Below are 18,251 nucleotides of genomic sequence, written 5' to 3' on the forward strand. Positions count from 1 at the left end.
TGTGTTGATCAGGTATATAGTGAATTTTGGGGTACCAAACCCTTCTCCTCTGTTTTTATTTACTTGTTGAATTACATTCTCTCTTGAATGTCTAAATTGCATTTTCTCTCTTGCTAAATTGCATTCTTTCTAGTGGTTATCCTAAAAGTCAGACATTCAAGAGGGTACCAAACTCACAATATACTTGATCGACACATATTACAACAGTGTTTCGGGCAGCAATGGGATAGGATAAGCATATCCTCCGCGACAAATGCCTCATAATAAAAGTACCTATAGTCGACGACCAAGTGGTCAGCGAATCCCGTCAGAATGGACTGTTTTGAATCTCATGCTTGGACTTCCCTCCCTCTTAGGACAAAAAACATGTCCTTTTCCGACATTATGATTGTATCCATGAAAGGCAAGTATACTTCAGGTCTATATTGTCTTTCACACCTCTTTAACTGCATTAAGAAACAGTGAGTTAAAATTGAAACAATGAAAAATTAGAGAGAGGAGATAGTTTAAAAGGCTCACATCCAAAATGTGTAGACAAAAGCGATGATCAACGAGCAACACCTTCTCCGTTGAAGAGATCACGAGTCTTATATCTTCAAAGGATAATTCATAGGTGAATTCTGCCAGTTCATCCCCATTATCACCCGAGACTATGTTACATGTAGAAAGATTGGTGTTGGATTGAGATATTTTAACAAGAGCCACAAAACTGCCATAGAGCACAAAAGTGAAGAAAATTCTAGACCTTAGCTTTGACCAAACATTAAAAACATTCTTGACAACGTAGGTTTATTTACCAGATGGTCAAGTTTGAATCCAATGTTGCAGGTGTCTAATACACATATGCATGTGACTTCAAATCAAAGACTTTAACAATAATGCAAGAACTAAAAACATTGGAATTACGTGATTGCAGAAAAATGTTACATAAGTAAATTGAATATCACAGATTGCTTACGCCTCGGGTTCTGATAATATAACTGCTTTGTTGCTGACAGCTTCAAAGAACACATGCAGAGAATAATAGATCTGTATTGAGGAGAACACTTCAAATCTTTCCTGAGGAGAGTTTCTTCGTACGTGTCTCTTCGTATGTGTCTGATACAAAGACATGACTAGGGATCATGTACTCACTAAAATGTAGAAATTAAGTAAAAAATAGAATGTACCGTCAAGTTTTCGCCTCTGTGGTGCAGCTTCAAGGGGAATATTTACTAATTTTATACTAGTTATACAGAGTATAAAACTGTGGTATCATGTCACAAATATCTTTTATATGTAATACAAACTATGCGGATTCACACAGTACACAAGTGAATCTATGTTGTAAGTGGTTTAAACTTTTGTTGGAAACAATGTATAACATAATCCTACTTTTATTTAGATTAAAATACACAAAAGTTCATATGAAGAGCATCTTGATTGAACAGCGAAACCAAGCGAAACCAAAACTCTGATTCCACCTTGTATGACTATATACTAATAATGTAAAGAATATATACATATATCTAATCGTATTGGCAGGGGTGTGTCTCATCACTCTATATTTTAGTTGCTCATTTAGAAAATGAGTCGCCACCAAATAACCAAATATTGTGTGTTTGTCAACTTAATGGCTATAAAATACGTTTGACTTAAGCATCAAAAGCCTTTACTCCACCTTGTATGTAGAGTATGATTATAGATTGTAAATGTGAAACAAATACATATTAAAAATCAATTATCAAGTGTAGGACTTATGCAAATGCCAACTTCATTGATATAAAAATCCTTTTGGGCCACCATTTATTTGAACTCAAAGAAGTGGACATTCAGTTTTGTAAACAACATTTCCCCTACACTACATTCACATTTCATACAAGGCAAGGAAGATGTAATAATCTAGTAACAGTTCAAGAAATTACTAATTATTTTGTGCTAGCGCTAGAATGTTATAGCATGTATGTTATTCCAACCAGTAATTATTATATTCATATGCCTTCCCCCATTTTTGAATCAACAACTCATTAAAATAATCTTTACTATAAAATGAACAAAAAGCCATTTTAAAGAAACTTTGTTAACAAAATCACAACAAACAAAAAAGCAAAATATGTTGCATTATCTACATAATGTGGAGTTATATCTATAATATGATTTTCTAGTAAACAAAACACAATAGATAATTAAAGAGAATTGAAATTCCAAAGTGTGTAAATATGTCTTACATCATTGGCAAGGACCAACATTTTGTGTTGGAAGTATACTCTGCTACAACAAGCAATGATTCGTCGTTAATGTTGTAGAATATTTTTCGAATCTTCTCGTTTTGGGAATTATTAAGGAAACAGAACCTAGATTTTTTCACTGTTAACACAATAGAGATACATACCATAAGCTTATGCTAAGATAAACAGATGTGAACATATAAACATATAAATGAATTACCTGTATCAAAAGCTGCACAATAACCATGACCTGAGATGGCAAAAGCGATGCCCTTCACCACTAGGAGTTTGGAAACATAATCCTCCACATGATCATTGTCGTCAATCACTCCAGCAAAGGGTTTAATTTCCTCCAAAGTACAAATAAGAAATGTAGAGAGATATAAAACAAGGCATCTTTGCAAGCGACCCAACATTTAAAGGGGAAGAAACAACAACAAAATCCAATACTAAGGCATTCTTGATATCATTTTAAGAGGGGGAAATAATGCCCAATAGAAATATAATTGTCGCTGTTTAACAGAAGCAAATTTGCATTCTGTTTTCTAATATCAGTACATTTTTGCATTTTTATTCATATCAAATTGTTAAATTACATGTCCAGTTTTTAAAAGATGTTCCTCATGTCATAGGTTTCTGAAAATTCACTTTAATCCTTGGCCTGTAACATGGAAAAAAAATTCAGTTTATTGAATTTTCAAGAATCCTATTGTAAGAGAATATAGAATGGGGAAAGCAAAAGAAATTTTAGTAAATTAAGTTATTCACTCAGAGGGAAGAATTTCCACTTTCTTGATTTATCAAGCGATAAATAATGCATATTTAAAGAAAGAAGAAAACCTATTATGAAGTATGATCCAGAACATTTGAAAGTCCTAACCTATAATCTTATGTCATTGAACCTGAAAGACAACCTAAAAAGTCTGTGGTCAATCTTTCGAGACTTCAGTAAGTCACTAATGTTATTAGATTTCTTCATTTTTTTTCTTTTTTTCTTGGGGAGTAAGGAGATGATAAACTGATGGGAGGAAGGGAGGGAGAGAGAGGGAGAAGGGGGGAGGGGGAGAGAGAGAGGAACTTTAAAATTAAAATTGAAGGAAGGATGTATATATAGGGTAAATTTTATTAAAACCTCTCCCTCCTTGAAAAAAAAGAAATACCCAAAAAATGCCAAATAAAAAAATATCTAAAGCTAGCAATATGAAGAGAGTTCAACAGAAGCATATTCACATTAACTTCTCTCACATCAGCATCCTTTTGCGTTTCTGTTTATATCAGATAGTTTCATTTCATGTCCTTTTAAAAGATGTTTCTTATTTCATAAAAAATCTAAATGAAAGTTTCTGAAAATTCCCTTCAATGCATGGAAGAAATTTTCAGTTTCTTGAATATTTCAAGAACTGCTACCAATTGTAAAAGAACTTGGGAGGAGGGGAACAAAAGAAAGAATTTTTCAAGAATTGCAAACAATTGTAAAAGAACTTGGAGCAGGGGAACAAAAGAAAATCCAATGAAACCTAAGTTATGAACTTTATCGATATATATTCACTTAGAATTTAAAGAAAGAAGAACAGATATCTTAAAATGGACCATACTTTGTATGAAAAGTTTTTTATAGAACCTATTATGAAGTATTATCACGAAAATTTAAAATTTCTAACCTTCAATCAAATATCTTTGAATCCGAAAGATGAACGACAAAGTCTACAACCAATCTCTCGAGACTTCAGTAATTTACTGATGTTATTAGACTTCTTCATTTTGAGGGAGATGGCAGGCAGATGGGAGGGAGGTAGGAAGGAAGAGAGTGAGGGAGGAGGGACTTTAAAATTGAAATAGAAGAGATATGGTATATATAGATTGTCAGAAAACCATCCGACTAACACCATTAGATTAAAAAAACTGTGCACGTGAAAATCAGCCATTTTTAGATAACTCTCCTAAACTTTAGAAATGACACTCAACTCCCCTTAAGATTTTCAGAAAACCATTCGACAAACACCATTAGATTAAAAAACTGTGCACGTGAAAATCATGCGCATAGACCAAAATGCCCCACATGGAAAACCCTTGTCTTCTTGCTATTTCACAATATGCAGGAAATAGTAGTGTAAAAAGAGTAATACACTATGTTTGTGGTTCTAACTTAAAGACCAGGAGAACACAAGTTTGGAATCAAAACAAAACCTAAAACAATATCTCCAACAAAAATTTACAACAAAAGACTAAGATAAAACATAAATCCAGCAGCTTCTAGGAATGCTAGTGAATTATCCCATATGACGGGGCAATGACTTAACTTTCAAAATATACACCTACTGCCTATACAGAGTCATCATGCTCATCATGTACTCATTCTCCCATAAGGGAAAAGTTATGAATCACAGATTCAAGCTAGTAAGCATCACATGAAATTTGATTCAAATTTCTTGCCTACAGGGCTACACTATTTAAGGGGATATATCAATGATATGTCGAAAAATATTTGGGTCTCATATCGGATTTCATAAACACTGTAATATGCAACATAAACACATTTAATGTATTATAAAAACATACGAAATGGCATCATTAATAATGATATATGTTGAAGATGACTAACCGATTGTACAGGCTTGCTTCTCGACGGCAACTTGAAACCTTGCAAGTGTGTAACTTTTAAGATAAGAAAATAATGTTAGTCAGATTAGAATATCAAACGAGCAAACAATACAAAGAATCAAGCATCAAAAAAATTAAGAGACCTGAAATGAAACGTAGAGAAATATATTCCTCATCTTCTCTTTATTCTTCCTTCAGCTTTCTTGATCTAAGTGGCAATTTTCCCGACCCATCAACCCGGCCCGATCCGTTTATAATGGGTATGGGTTGAATTACATGGGTCGGGTCATAAACGGGTCAACCCAAATTTACCACCCGAATAACCATGGATTTGCGCGCTTTCGTGTAGTTCTCGCGGGCGGAGACGGCGTCGGCGACCTCCTGCCAGTGGGGCTGCTTGAGGTTGTCGCGGCGGAGGTGGAGGTAGCGCTCGCCCCAGGCGTCGATGAGGGCGGAGGTGGCGCCGTCGCTCCAGCTGTCGCTAGGGTTAGAGTTTGGGTTCGGGGAGGGGTTCTGGATGGGGAGGGCTACGGTCAGGGTCAGGGTCTAGGGAGGGGGATGGGCGTTGGAGGAGGCGGCGACGGTGACGGTGGCGGAGGGCTGGGGATCGTCGGAGTTGGTGTCTGGGTTTGAGGTTTCGGCCATGGGTCTAGGGTTTTTTTTATATAAGAGAGAGAGATGATGGATTTTAGAGAGACAGAGGGTGGGATTTGGGGCAATTTGGGATCTGTTGCCGACGGGCGATTATATTTGGGTTTTTTTTAATGGTGGTGTTGCTTTATTTGTCAAATTTATTCTTCATGTTTTTTGTTTTTTTCCACATTTTACATAACATATTTTACTTATTTTTTTGACTTAATTAAAATAGTGCCCCAGAAGAAAATACTGTGGTGGAATTTACATTTTCAAATAAAGAAGGTCGGTGAACATATTATTCGACAAAAAAATGTGGTAAAAACTTGGGTTAATCAGTTGTAATAGATATTGTAAATTCTCAGGAAGAATTTAAAATATAAAAATCAATGTCACATCATCGATTAAGCAATCTTTCCTAATTTGTTTCAGTTGAAATTGTATAGTTTCTGTGTCGATTGTTTTGTCGCTGAATTTGAATAAATATCTTACACTATTTGGTATACTTCCTTTTCAGAAGAAAAGCTGCTATAAATATTTCATAATAAACATGAACATATATGTTGCGTTACTTATTGCAACAACATTTGCTAGATTTTTGAGGGGTTTATATGCAAAACAATATGAGAAAACCGAAGAAAACGAGGGAACGAATGAGAAGAAAGAAACACTAGTCGTTTTTCTTTTGAACTGTTGATTATTGTGGTTACATTGACCCATTTATTAAACTGGTTGGGTCGGGTCAGGTCACACTTATACGGATCAGGTCAACTATGACCATACGTGACCCGTTTGCCACCCCTATCTGAGGCTTTATTTCAGCTACGAGTTCGAGTTCGGGTTGATTTGAGAACCCACACCCACCCCACTAATATTAAAAAAGACCTATATGCAGCGATATCAAAGCACGGACAAATCCCTTACATAGGCCCCGCTTTGAACTTCTTTTATTCCACTTAATCCCCCAGCATAACAGCTTCAAGTCTAACTTGTGACGTAATCTGGTAATTAATTAGCCATTTTTATCATGAGTTGATTATAGGGAATCCTATTTTCCATAAGATTTGCTTTTTCCAGAGTTATTATAGCTAGATGCTCTGATCGGCTTGACGATGATCGAATATTTGTTCTCCTATTCTGACTAGAGCTACAAACTGGATTTTTATTTAATTCAAAGCGGGAGAATTTCGTTTGCACTAGGAGTCCTTCTCCTGGGGCTCATCTGGCTGGTCCTTATATACCCCATCAATCTATCGATCTATCTATCTAACTAACATGGCCGCCTCCTCTGAAATCAACAACGAATTATCCTCGTCGAACCCGTCGTCCCTCCCTCTCGACGTAGTCTCCGACATCCTCCTCCCCGTAAAGACCCTCTCGCGCCTCAAACTGGTGTCCAAATCATGGCTCTCCCTCATCTCCAGCCCCTCCTTCAAATCGTCCCACCGCCGCCGATCCGAACGGAACCCTCTCCTCGTGGCGACCTCCGAAAGCAACGGTGGGGGATACCGCCGAACCCACTTTCACGTGCTAGACTACTACAATAAGCGAGGAGGAGGAGGAGGAAAAACCCTAGTCGACCGTGAACAAACTCGACCTCGTCTGCATGTACGATCCCGACGACATCTACATCCGGAACCCTGTGACCGAGGTGCAGATCGCTCTGCCCAGGAAATCTTCGGGGTTTCCTGGGCAAGGCGGCCGCGCGGTGACATTCGCTTACCTTCCTTCTACAGGGGAATACAAGGTGCTCTGTGTGTTCGGTGTGTCTCCTTTCTTCAGTCTCCAGCACCCAATCAGAAGAAGTGAGGTCTTCACACTTGGGTCAGGGAGATGGAGGGAGATCAAGGAGGGCCCCCCTTTTGGATTCATGACGAGAGTTGGGTCGTCGTCGACGAAGCCGTCCATTTCCTGCCAGGTATTTTTACATGGCGGCTGGCTGTCGGTGACCTGCACGTCGTCGACGAAGCCGTCCATTTCCTGCCAGGTATTTTTACATGGCGGCTGGCTGTCGGTGACCTGCACAACGACAACGAGGCAATATCCCAGTTCGATCTCAAGAGGGAGGAATGGTCGGAGCTACTGCTGCCCGGCATAAGACACTTCTCACGGGACTCTCACGACGGGGAGTGGGACTTTCGCCTGACACGGCTGGGCGGATCTCTGTGCATGCAGGAAACTAATCACATGAAATCACTTTTCTATCTTCCTCGGATTAGCATATTAAATTCCAAATTAATCATATGAAATCAGTTTTCTATCTTCCTAGGAAACTAATCACATATTAAATTCCAAATTTTCTCCACCTTTTTTGTCATTTCCCTCTACATCGTTCTCTATCTTCCTCGGATTAGCATATGCATATTCAAGGAATGCTTCCCATCCGTCTCGATATCGAGTATCACCTTTCGCTCTTCTTTTCAATATAGGAATATCAATCCATGACTTATCAGGAACTTCTCTCATCTTTATAATAGGAAAACTTATTAATTAATTTAATATCTCTTAAATCGTCATAAGTTTAATAGTCTTTATTTTAGTTGATTGAACAAATAATCAAACAAATTAAATTACTCTTCTATAATGGCCATTGTTGTACCAAATAAAAAAATCAGTAGTAAAAATTTAATCATAAATTGTAATTATAGAAAACTATTAATTAAATAGTAATTATGTTTTTCATTAAAGAATAATTATGGTTGTTAATATTTAACTCCAATAATCCATTCAAAAGTTAAAATCATTCAAAAAAAGTCCAGTACCCTAACCAAACTATTTCAGTCCTAATCCGAATCCACTACTAACATGTGATTGTCATGTGAAAGATTTAGATCTTTCAAAACCTAGACTTCTTGAAGAAGACAGAGAGTAGGAATTTCTATTTAAACAAGGATATTATCAACTTTTTTTATTATCAAAAAGTAACACCGGTCGCTAAATCTTTTTGAAAAAGACAAAGTGGGAGCGTCTATTTAACCAAGAGGCATATGTAGGTAAAGGTTTTTTTTTCCAACATTAGTCATCCAAAATATTTTATGTTTTGAAACTAGTCTCCCAAATCTTCTGGTTTTGAAATTAATCCCATAAATCTTTTAAGCGTTTTGAAAGATGGATAATCCATCTAAGAATGCGAGCAAATTAATCCCATGAAACTAGTCTCCCCATCATCAGCCAGGCTGAGTTGAGGCTCATTCAGGCAAGAAAGATGGAGAATCCATCTAAGAATGCGAGCAAATTTCCGCCTCTTCTTCTGTTGCTATCAGAAGTTTCGACATGTGCAATCATAGTTGGCAATGTTGTCAACAATTGGGTAACCTTAAACTCTATTTATCTATCACATTGTGCATACCAGTGATTTTGTCGCTAAATTAGGTAATTTTCATTTTTGCAGGGATATTTTGTACTTCTTTCATGGATGCCTCTCTAAGCGGCTGAGGGTTTGGGTAATTAAAATATGAAAATACCTCTCTAAGCGGCTGGTCGAGGGCGGCGGGTTGGTTGGTCGAGGGCGGCGTGCGGCGGCGGGTCGTCGAGGGCGCCGTGCGGTCGAGGGAGGCAGGTCGTCGGGAGGGAAATCTCATAGAAATTGCTATTGCAACCCTAAAATCTAACTATTCTTATCAATTTTTCTTTTACATCCACTTATTTAGAGTTAATGATTAGATTATTTCAAAATTAGTCCCTAAAATCTTCAATATTTCAAAATTAGTCCGATTGCCTATCTTTAATATTTCAAAATTACTCAAATCATAGAAATTTCTATTGCATCCCTCAAATCATCACAATATTTACTATTAGGTCCCCTGGTTAACACCGGTTATATTTAAAGAAATATTCTTTTAAATCTAACTATTATTACTAGTTTTCCTTGACTTTTAATTATAAAAAGTTAACTCGTTTGGACCTAGTTGATAAGTTCTTGTATGATAAGTTCTGGTATGATAAGTTAACCCGTTTAAAAATTAGTCCGGTTGGCTATCTTCAATATTTTAAAATTACTCACTCAAATCATGAAAATTTCTATTACATCCCTCAAATCATCACAATATTTACTATTAGGTCCCCTGGTTAACACCGGTTATATTTAAAGAAATATTCTTTTAAATCTAACTATTATTACTAGTTTTCCTTGACTTTTAATTATAAAAAGTTAACCTGTTTGGACCTACTTGATAAGTTCTGGTATGATAAGTTAACCCGTTTCAAAATTAGTCCGATTGGCTATCTTCAATATTTCAAAATTACTCACTCAAATCAGGGGAATTTCTATTACATCCCTCAAATCATCACAATATTTACTATTAGGTCCCCTGGTTAACACCAGTTATATTTAAAGAAATATTCTTTTAAATCTAACTATTATTACTAGTTTTCATTAACTTTTAATTATAAAAAGTTAACCCGTTTGGACCTAGTTGATAAGTTCTTGTATGATAAGTTCTGGTATGATAAGTTAACCCGTTTAAAAATTAGTCCGGTTGGTTATCTTCAATATTTCAAAATTACTCACTCAAATCATGGAAATTTCTATTACATCCCTCAAATCATCACAATATTTACTATTAGGTCCACTGGTTAACACCAGTTATATTTAAAGAAATATTCTTTTAAATCTAACTATTATTACTAGTTTTCCTTGACTTTTAATTATAAAAAGTTAACCCGTTTGGACCTACTTAATAAGTTCTGGTATGATAAGTTAACCCGTTTCAAAATTAGTCCGATTGGCTATCTTCAATATTTTAAAATTACTCACTCAAATCATGGAAATTTCTATTACATCCCTCAAATCATCACAATTTTTACTATTAGGTCCCATGGTTAACACCGGTTATATTTAAAGAAATATTCTTTTAAATCTAACTATTATTACTACTTTCCATTGACTTTTAATTGTAAAAATTTAACCCGTTTGGACCTAGTTGATAAGTTCTGGTATGATAAGTTCTGGTATGATAAGTTAACCCGTTTCAAAATTAGTCCATTTGGTTATCTTTAATATTTCAAAATTACTTACTCAAATCATGGAAATTTCTATTACATCCCTCAAATCATTACAATATTTACTATTAGGTCCCCTAGTTAACACCGATTATATTTAAAGAAATATTTTTTTTAAATCTAACTATTATTACTAGTTTTCCTTGACTTTTAATTATAAAAAGTTAACACGTTTGGACCTAGTCGATAAGTTCTGGTATGATAAGTTAACCCGTTTCAAAATTAGTCCGATTGGCTATATTCAATATTTCAAAATTACTCACTCAAATCATGAAAATTTCTATTACATCCCTCAAATCATCATAATATTTATTAGGGAAAAATGCTTCCAGCCCCCAAAAACCAAGTGAACATGTTTCCCACCTCCAGGACTTGGTCAATGGGCGTTTTACCCCTAAAAATAAAGAATCTATTCTCTGAGCCCCCAAAACACAAAACCCAAGACATTAAAACATGTGAAGACCATAATACCCTTCTCTCTCTCTTTCTTTTTTTATTAAAATATGATGGGGATTATTTTATTATTTTTATTTTCTCTCTCTCTTTATCATGATGTACCAAGAGGATAGTTGAAATGATTGATGATGATTATTTTATTATTTTTGTTTTTTATTATTTTGGTTGTTTGTATTGGGAGGTTGTTAAAGTTACGGGTTGATTGTTAAGGTTACGAGTTGGTTGTTAAGGTTAAGGGTTTGTTGTTAAGGTTATGAATTCTCTCTCTCTCTCTTTCTTTTTTTTATTAAAATATGATGGGGATTATTTTATTATTTTTGTTTTCTCTCTCTCTTTATCATGATGTACCAAGAGGATAGTTGAAATGATTGATGAGGATTATTTTATTATTTTCGTTTTTTATTATTTTGGTTGTTTGTATTGGGAGGTTGTTAAAGTTACGGGTTGATTGTTAAGGTTACGGGTTGGTTGTTAAGGTTAAGGGTTTGTTGTTAAGGTTATGAATCCTCTCTCTCTCTCTTTCTTTTTTTATTAAAATATGATGGGGATTATTTTATTATTTTTGTTTTCTCTCTCTCTTTATCATGATGTACCAAGAGGATAGTTGAAATGATTGATGATGATTATTTTATTATTTTCGTTTTTTATTATTTTGGTTGTTTGTATTGGGAGGTTGTTAAAGTTACGGGTTGATTGTTAAGGTTACGGGTTGGTTGTTAAGGTTAAGGGTTTGTTGTTAAGGTTGTGAATCCTCTCTCTCTCTTTCTTTTTTTATTAAAATATGATGGGGATTATTTTATTATTTTTGTTTTCTCTCTCTCTCTTTATCATGATGTACCAAGAGGATAGTTGAAATGATTGATGAGGATTATTTTATTATTTTCGTTTTTTATTATTTTGGTTGTTTGTATTGGGAGGTTGTTAAAGTTACGGGTTGATTGTTAAGAAGAAAGAGAGAGAGAGAGAGAGGATTCATAACATTAACAACAAACCATTAACCTTAACAACCAACCCGTAACCTTAACAATCAACCCGTAACTTTAACAACCTCCCAATACAAACAACCAAAATAATAAAAAACAAAAATAATAAAATAATCCTCATCAACCATTTCAACTATCCTCTTGGTACATCATGATAAAGAGAGAGAGAAAACAAAAATAATAAAATAATCCCCATCATATTTTAATAAAAAAAGAAAGAGAGAGAGAGAGGATTCATAACCTTAACAACAAACCCTTAACCTTAACAACCAACCCGTAACCTTAACAATCAACCCGTAACTTTAACAACCTCCCAATACAAACAACCAAAATAATAAAAAACGAAAATAATAAAATAATCCTCATCAATCATTTCAACTATCCTCTTGGTACATCATGATAAAGAGAGAGAGAAAACAAAAATAATAAAATAATCCCCATCATATTTTAATAAAAAAAGAAAGAGAGAGAGAAGGGTATTATGGTCTTCACATGTTTTAATGTCTTGGGTTTTGTGTTTTGGGGGCTCAGAGAACAAAATCTTTATTTTTAGGGGTAAAACACCCATTGACCAAGTCTTGGGGGTGGGAAGCACGTTCACTTGGCTTTTGGGGGCTGGAAGCATTTTTCCCTATTTATTATTAGGTCCCCTGGTTAACACTGGTTATATTTAAAGAAATATCTTTTTAAATCTAACTATTATTACTAGTTTTCCTTGACTTTTAATTATAAAAGGTTAACCCGTTTGGACCTAGTTGATAAGTTCTGGTATGATAAGTTCTGGTATGATAAGTTAACCCGTTTCAAAATTAGTCCGATTGGCTATCTTCAATATTTCAAAATTACTCACTCAAATCATGGAAATTTCTATTACATCCCTCAAATCATCACAATATTTACTATTAGGTCCCATGGTTAACACCGGTTATATTTAAAGAAATATTCTTTTAAATCTAAATATTTAAAGAAATATTCTTTTAAAGAAATATTCTTGGTCATTAAATCTTCGTTCAATTTGAGACATAAGCTTAATGGAAAAGACAATTTAGAAGGGGAAATTAGTAAAATGATGCTTTGGGGGGGTATTTACAAATATATACAATGCTTGGGTATATATGTAAAAATTTCACAAAAAAAGAAAGTAGTGGCGATCCAAGAGTTCGAACACAGGACCTGTTATATCATATTCGCTCGAACTCAATTTTGACGGCTCTTTCTCCTCTTAACCTTATAAAAAACTTCAAGAGAACTCTATCCAAACAATTTTCATCCGGTTTTTAGTGATTAAATCTAATTTATCTCCTCTCATATTCATTAATGATGTTTACAGGCTCAAGTCCATCCGTAGATGAAGCCCAGAGTAGTGGAGTTCATCGAATCTACTAGCATAAAGAATAAAAATAAATAAATTTTAAAACTAACATAGAATTCCTAATTATTAGTTAACATTTTAACATAAGAATCTGATAACATATGTATCTTTCCATTGCAAATGTTTGTATTGGCGATGGATTTCAAATTCAAATTCAGGAAGCATATATCACTTCTCCCTGAAAGAAGGGACATGCCTCCAGCGACAAAGTCGCGGCTATAGCCTCCTCGACGACGACGTTAGAGGGGAGCAGGGGGCCCTTGAGAAGGCCACCAAACAACTGTCCTGGATCATAGTAGACTTCCACGTCCTCAGCTCTCAAGCTATCATCTACCTGTGGAGAACAAAATAGTATTGGACTACATTTAAAATATTATAGATTTGAGGGACTAATATTAAAATAATTCTTATTTTTTGTGGGGCCACTCATTAACAATGGGATAATCATTCACTAATGTTAATTTTTTACGATGGCGACAGACATTGGCGACATATTCGATTCGTCGCTAATAAGTATTGGCGACGTATTCAAATCCATCGCCAATAAGTATTGGCGACGGAACATTGACGACGGATCGAATTTGTCGCCAATACTTATTGGCGACGGATCGAATTTGTCACCAATGTGTATTGGCGATGGATTGAATCTGTCGCCAATAAGTATTGACGACGAAACATTGGTGACGGATCACATCCGTCGCTAATACTTATTGGCGACAGATTTGATCCGTCGCAATACTAATATGTATTGACGACGGAACATTGGTGACGAATCTATTCCGTCGCCAATACGTATTGGCGACGCATCATTTCCGTCGTCAATACTTATTGGCGACGAATAGAATCTGTCGCTAATAGGTATTGGCGACGGAACATTGGCGACGGATAGAATCCGTCGCCAATACTTATTGGCGACGGATCGAATTCGTCGCCAATGTGTATTGGCGACAGATCGAATCTGTCGCTAATAAGTATTGGCGACGGAACATTGGCGACGGATTGAATCCGTCGCCAATAGTTATTGGCGACGGATTTGATCCGTCGCCAATACTTATTGGCGACGGATTTGATCCGTCGCCAATGTTCCGTCGCCAATATGTATTGGCGATGGAACAAATCTATCGCTAATACTTATTGGCGACGGATTCGATCCGTCACCAATAAGTATTGGTGACGGATTCAATCCGTCGCCAATGTTCCGTCGCCAATACTTATTGGCGACGGATTTGAATACGTCGCCAATACTTATTGGCGACGGATTCAATCCGTCTCCATTAAGTATTGATGACGCATTTGATCCGTCGCCAATGTTCCAAGAATGAGAGCCATAATCGGTCCCACCGACCTGGCTCTACATAGGAAATGAGGTGTAGTGGTAATATATAAGATACAGAGTTAATAATGATTAAATCCTACATCGCCTGACTAAGAGGGATAGTTAATATTAGAAATGCCAATAAACACCGAAAATGAGTACGTCGAGTGAAGTAATCGCAAAACAAGAAAAAGCCGGCGTCAAAGAAAAAATAAAGAAAATAAAAAAAAAAAAAAAAAAATATATATACCGATGTTATCACATGAATTGTTGGAATCACTAATATCAAGCTCAAAATCCTATGAATGACAATATTAAGCAAGATACAATACATTACGGCAAGGCCTCATGAAGGTTATATTTAAGAAATAGTCTTTTAAAATTCTAACTATATATTAGCTAGTTTTCCTTGACTTTAATTAGTAGAAGTAGTTAACCGGTCGTTTGGACCTAGTTGAATAAGTTCTGGTGAATGATAAGTTCTGTAGATAAGTTTTAACCCGTATTCAAAATTAGTCCGATTGAGCTATCTTCAATATTTCGAAAATTACTGCACTCAATCGATGGAAATTTTCTTTACATCCCTCAAATCATCACAATATTTACTATTAGTGCCCATGGGTTAACAACCGGTAATATTTAAAGAAATATTCTTTTAAATCTAAATATTTAAAGGAATATTCTTTTAAAGAAATATTTCCTTGGGTCCATTAAATCTTCGTTCATTTGAGACATAAGCTTAATGGAAAAGAGCAATTTAGAAGGGAAATTAGTAAAAATGATGCTTTGGGGGGGTATTTACAATATATACAATGCTTGGGTATATATGTAAAAATTTCACACAAAAAAAGAAAGTAGTGGCGATCGCAACAGAGTTCGAACACAGAGCCTGTTATATCATATTCGCTCGAACTCAATTTTGACGGCTCTTTCTCCTCTTAACCTTTATAAAAAACTTCAAGAGAACTCTATCCAAACAATTTTCATCCGGTTTTTAGTGATTAAATCTAATTTATCTCCTCTCATATTCATTAATGATGTTTACAGGCTTCAGTCCATCCGTAGATGAAGGCCCAGAGTAAGTGGAGTCATCGAATCTACTAGCATAAAGAATAAAAATAAATAAATTTTAAACTAACATAGAATTACGTAATTATTAGTTAACATTTTAACATAAGAATCTGATAACATATGTATCTTTCCATTGCAAATGTTTGTATTGGCCGATGGATTCCAAATTCAAATTCAGGAAGCATATATCACTTCTCCTGAAAGAAGGGACATGCTCCAGCGACAAAGTCCGGCTATAGCCTCCTCGACGACAGAGTGTTAGAGGGGAGCAAGGGGGCCCTTGACGAAGGCCACCAACAACTGTCCTGGATCATAGTAGACTTCCACGTCCTCCGCTCTCAGCTATCATCTACCTGTGGAGAAAAAATAGTAATTGGACTATACATTTAAAATATTATAGATTTGAGGGCTAATATAATAATAATTCTTATTTTTTGTGGGGCCACTCATTAACAATGGGATAATCATCATAATGTTAATTTTTTACGATGGCGACACAGACATTGCGACATATTCGATTCGTTCGCTAATAAGTATTGGCGACGAGTATTCAAATCATCGCCAATAAGTATTCGCGCGGAACATTGACGACGGATCGAATTTGTCGCCAATACTTATTGGCGACGGATGACATTTGTCACAATGTGTATTGGCGATGGATTGAATCTGTCGCCAATAAGTATTGACGACGAAACATTGGTGACGGATCACATCCGTCGCTAATACTTATTGGCAGCAGATTTGATCCGTCGGCAATACTTATTGGCGACGAATTCGATCCGCGTCGGCCAATATGTATTGGCGACGGAAGCATTGGTGACTAATCTATTCCGTCGCCAATAACGTATTGGCGACGCATCATTTCGCGTCGTCAATATATTGGCGACGAATAGAATCTGTCCTAATAGGTATGGCGACGAACATTTGGCGACAGATAGAATCAGTCGCAATACTTATTGCGACGATTCGAATTCGTCGGTCATGTGTATTGGCACGGATCGAATCTGTCGCCAATAGTATTGGCGACGAAACATTGATAACGGATTAGTTTCGTCGCCAATACTTATTAGGCGACAGATTCGATCGGCGTCGCCAATACTAATTGGCGACGAATTCAATCCATCGGCCAATAAGTATTGGCGACGGAACATTCGTGACGATCAATTACGTCGTAATACGTATTGGCGACGCATCATTTCCGTCGCCACATACTTGTTGGCAACGGATAGAATCTGTCGCTAACTAAGTATGGCGACGGAACATGGCGACGGATAGAATCCGTCACCATATACTTTTGGCGACAGATCGAATGCCGTCGCCAATACTTATTGGCGACGAATTGGATCGTCGGCTAATGTTTTCCTGTCGCCAAAGGTTATGGGCGGCGGAAAACATTGGCAACGGATTAAATCCGTCGCCAATACAAGCATTGGCAACGGGAACAACCCGCGTCGCCAACGTTCCGTCGCCAATGTTTGTATTGGCTACGGATTTCAAATCCGTCGCCCAATACGCCCGTCGCCAATCTCAGTTTTCTACTAGTGTGGAGGGTGTGACAGCATAAGCTGCTGTCGTCGTGGGTGAAGGCGTAAGCATCGGTCGATGCTGCTATCCTCATTATCAGTTCCGTGTCGTTGCCGCGGAGAAGGACGGAAGAGCGCTGTTGGAGAGGTCCGACGACGGCAAGCTGCAGGTCTACGACCCAGCGGAAGAACGAGTCGAAGAGACGATCTTTAGTGGGGAGAGCAACTTCGGGGTCAGCTTCTACGTAGAGAGTTTCATGACTTTGGACGATGAAAGTTTCAAGTCCTTAAAGAAGCAGGAGGCTGTATAATCTTTAATTTTACATATAGTTTTTTCCCTGGCAACTTGATTTTGGATCTACTGCAAAATATAAAAATATATAAAAGATTCTAATTAGTTTTGAAGTGCCTAATTAGTTTTGAAGTGCCTATGATACAAGTTTATATGGAGGAAGGAAATCTTAGGTTATATATGCTGCGCTCGATCGATCCCTCAACGGGGGAATACCCCTACAACAGCGTAGAGTTATATGTATAGACTGGATTTTCCCGATGGGCGCATTATGCGTATTCTATTGCTGCTAAGAGATTGTGGACTGCATATTAAACATTTGTTTCCGGTTTTTCTAGTGCAGGTAGAGATTTAATTAATTTGTGCACTGCTAGCTGCTTTTTCTTTTTTTTCTTTTTTGCAGTGGTACTGGATGTGCAGGTTGATGAGAAATAGTACTTTGCTCTGATCATGAGATTCATGATCAGGTGAGATACTTAAAAGCATGCAGACTGAAGTTATTTTTGGCAAGAAAGTTTGATAGTGTACATAAATTGCCGTTTTATGTATACGGCCGAGGTTTTAAGGGTTAATTTGGTAGGGGTAGTTTGTGGTTACATTAATGATATCTGCAAATTATGCAGCTGATTTGCATTGTATGTGGGAGGTCCAGACTGTAGGAGAAGGAGATCTTGTCTGGAGTTGGGTTCGGTCGACCGCCGGGGTCGATCGCGCCAACCCTGTAATGGATTTTGGTCTCGAGAATCGGTTCAGTCGACCGCCGCGGTCGACCGTGAGCACCCTGTAGGATTTTTAGG

The 18,251-nt window shown here is 36.6% G+C and overlaps 2 protein-coding genes and 1 long non-coding RNA gene across 3 annotated transcripts; 1 reads left to right on the forward strand and 2 right to left on the reverse strand.

Annotated features, from left to right (window-relative positions):
* LOC109835002 lies at window positions 330-5,041 on the reverse strand. Its single transcript, XM_020403005.1, has 7 exons — window positions 5,038-5,041; window positions 4,810-4,862; window positions 2,428-2,557; window positions 2,208-2,346; window positions 959-1,098; window positions 520-650; window positions 330-446 (listed from the first exon to the last, which is right to left on the reverse strand). Exons 1-7 carry the CDS (start codon window positions 5,039-5,041, stop codon window positions 330-332), a joined length of 714 nt encoding a protein of 237 aa, XP_020258594.1.
* LOC109835003 (glycine-rich cell wall structural protein 2-like) lies at window positions 5,085-5,441 on the forward strand. Its single transcript, XM_020403006.1, has one exon. The coding sequence runs from the start codon at window positions 5,085-5,087 to the stop codon at window positions 5,439-5,441; it is 357 nt and encodes a 118-aa protein (XP_020258595.1).
* On the reverse strand, window positions 7,261-9,003 carry LOC109833926. Its single transcript, XR_002245384.1, has 3 exons — window positions 8,906-9,003; window positions 7,461-7,907; window positions 7,261-7,391 (listed from the first exon to the last, which is right to left on the reverse strand). It is a non-coding gene; the product is annotated as an uncharacterized LOC109833926 (long non-coding RNA).

Source organism: Asparagus officinalis, chromosome 3, assembly GCF_001876935.1.
Source record: "Asparagus officinalis chromosome 3, Aspof.V1, whole genome shotgun sequence".
Classification (NCBI taxonomy): Eukaryota; Viridiplantae; Streptophyta; class Magnoliopsida; order Asparagales; family Asparagaceae; genus Asparagus; species Asparagus officinalis.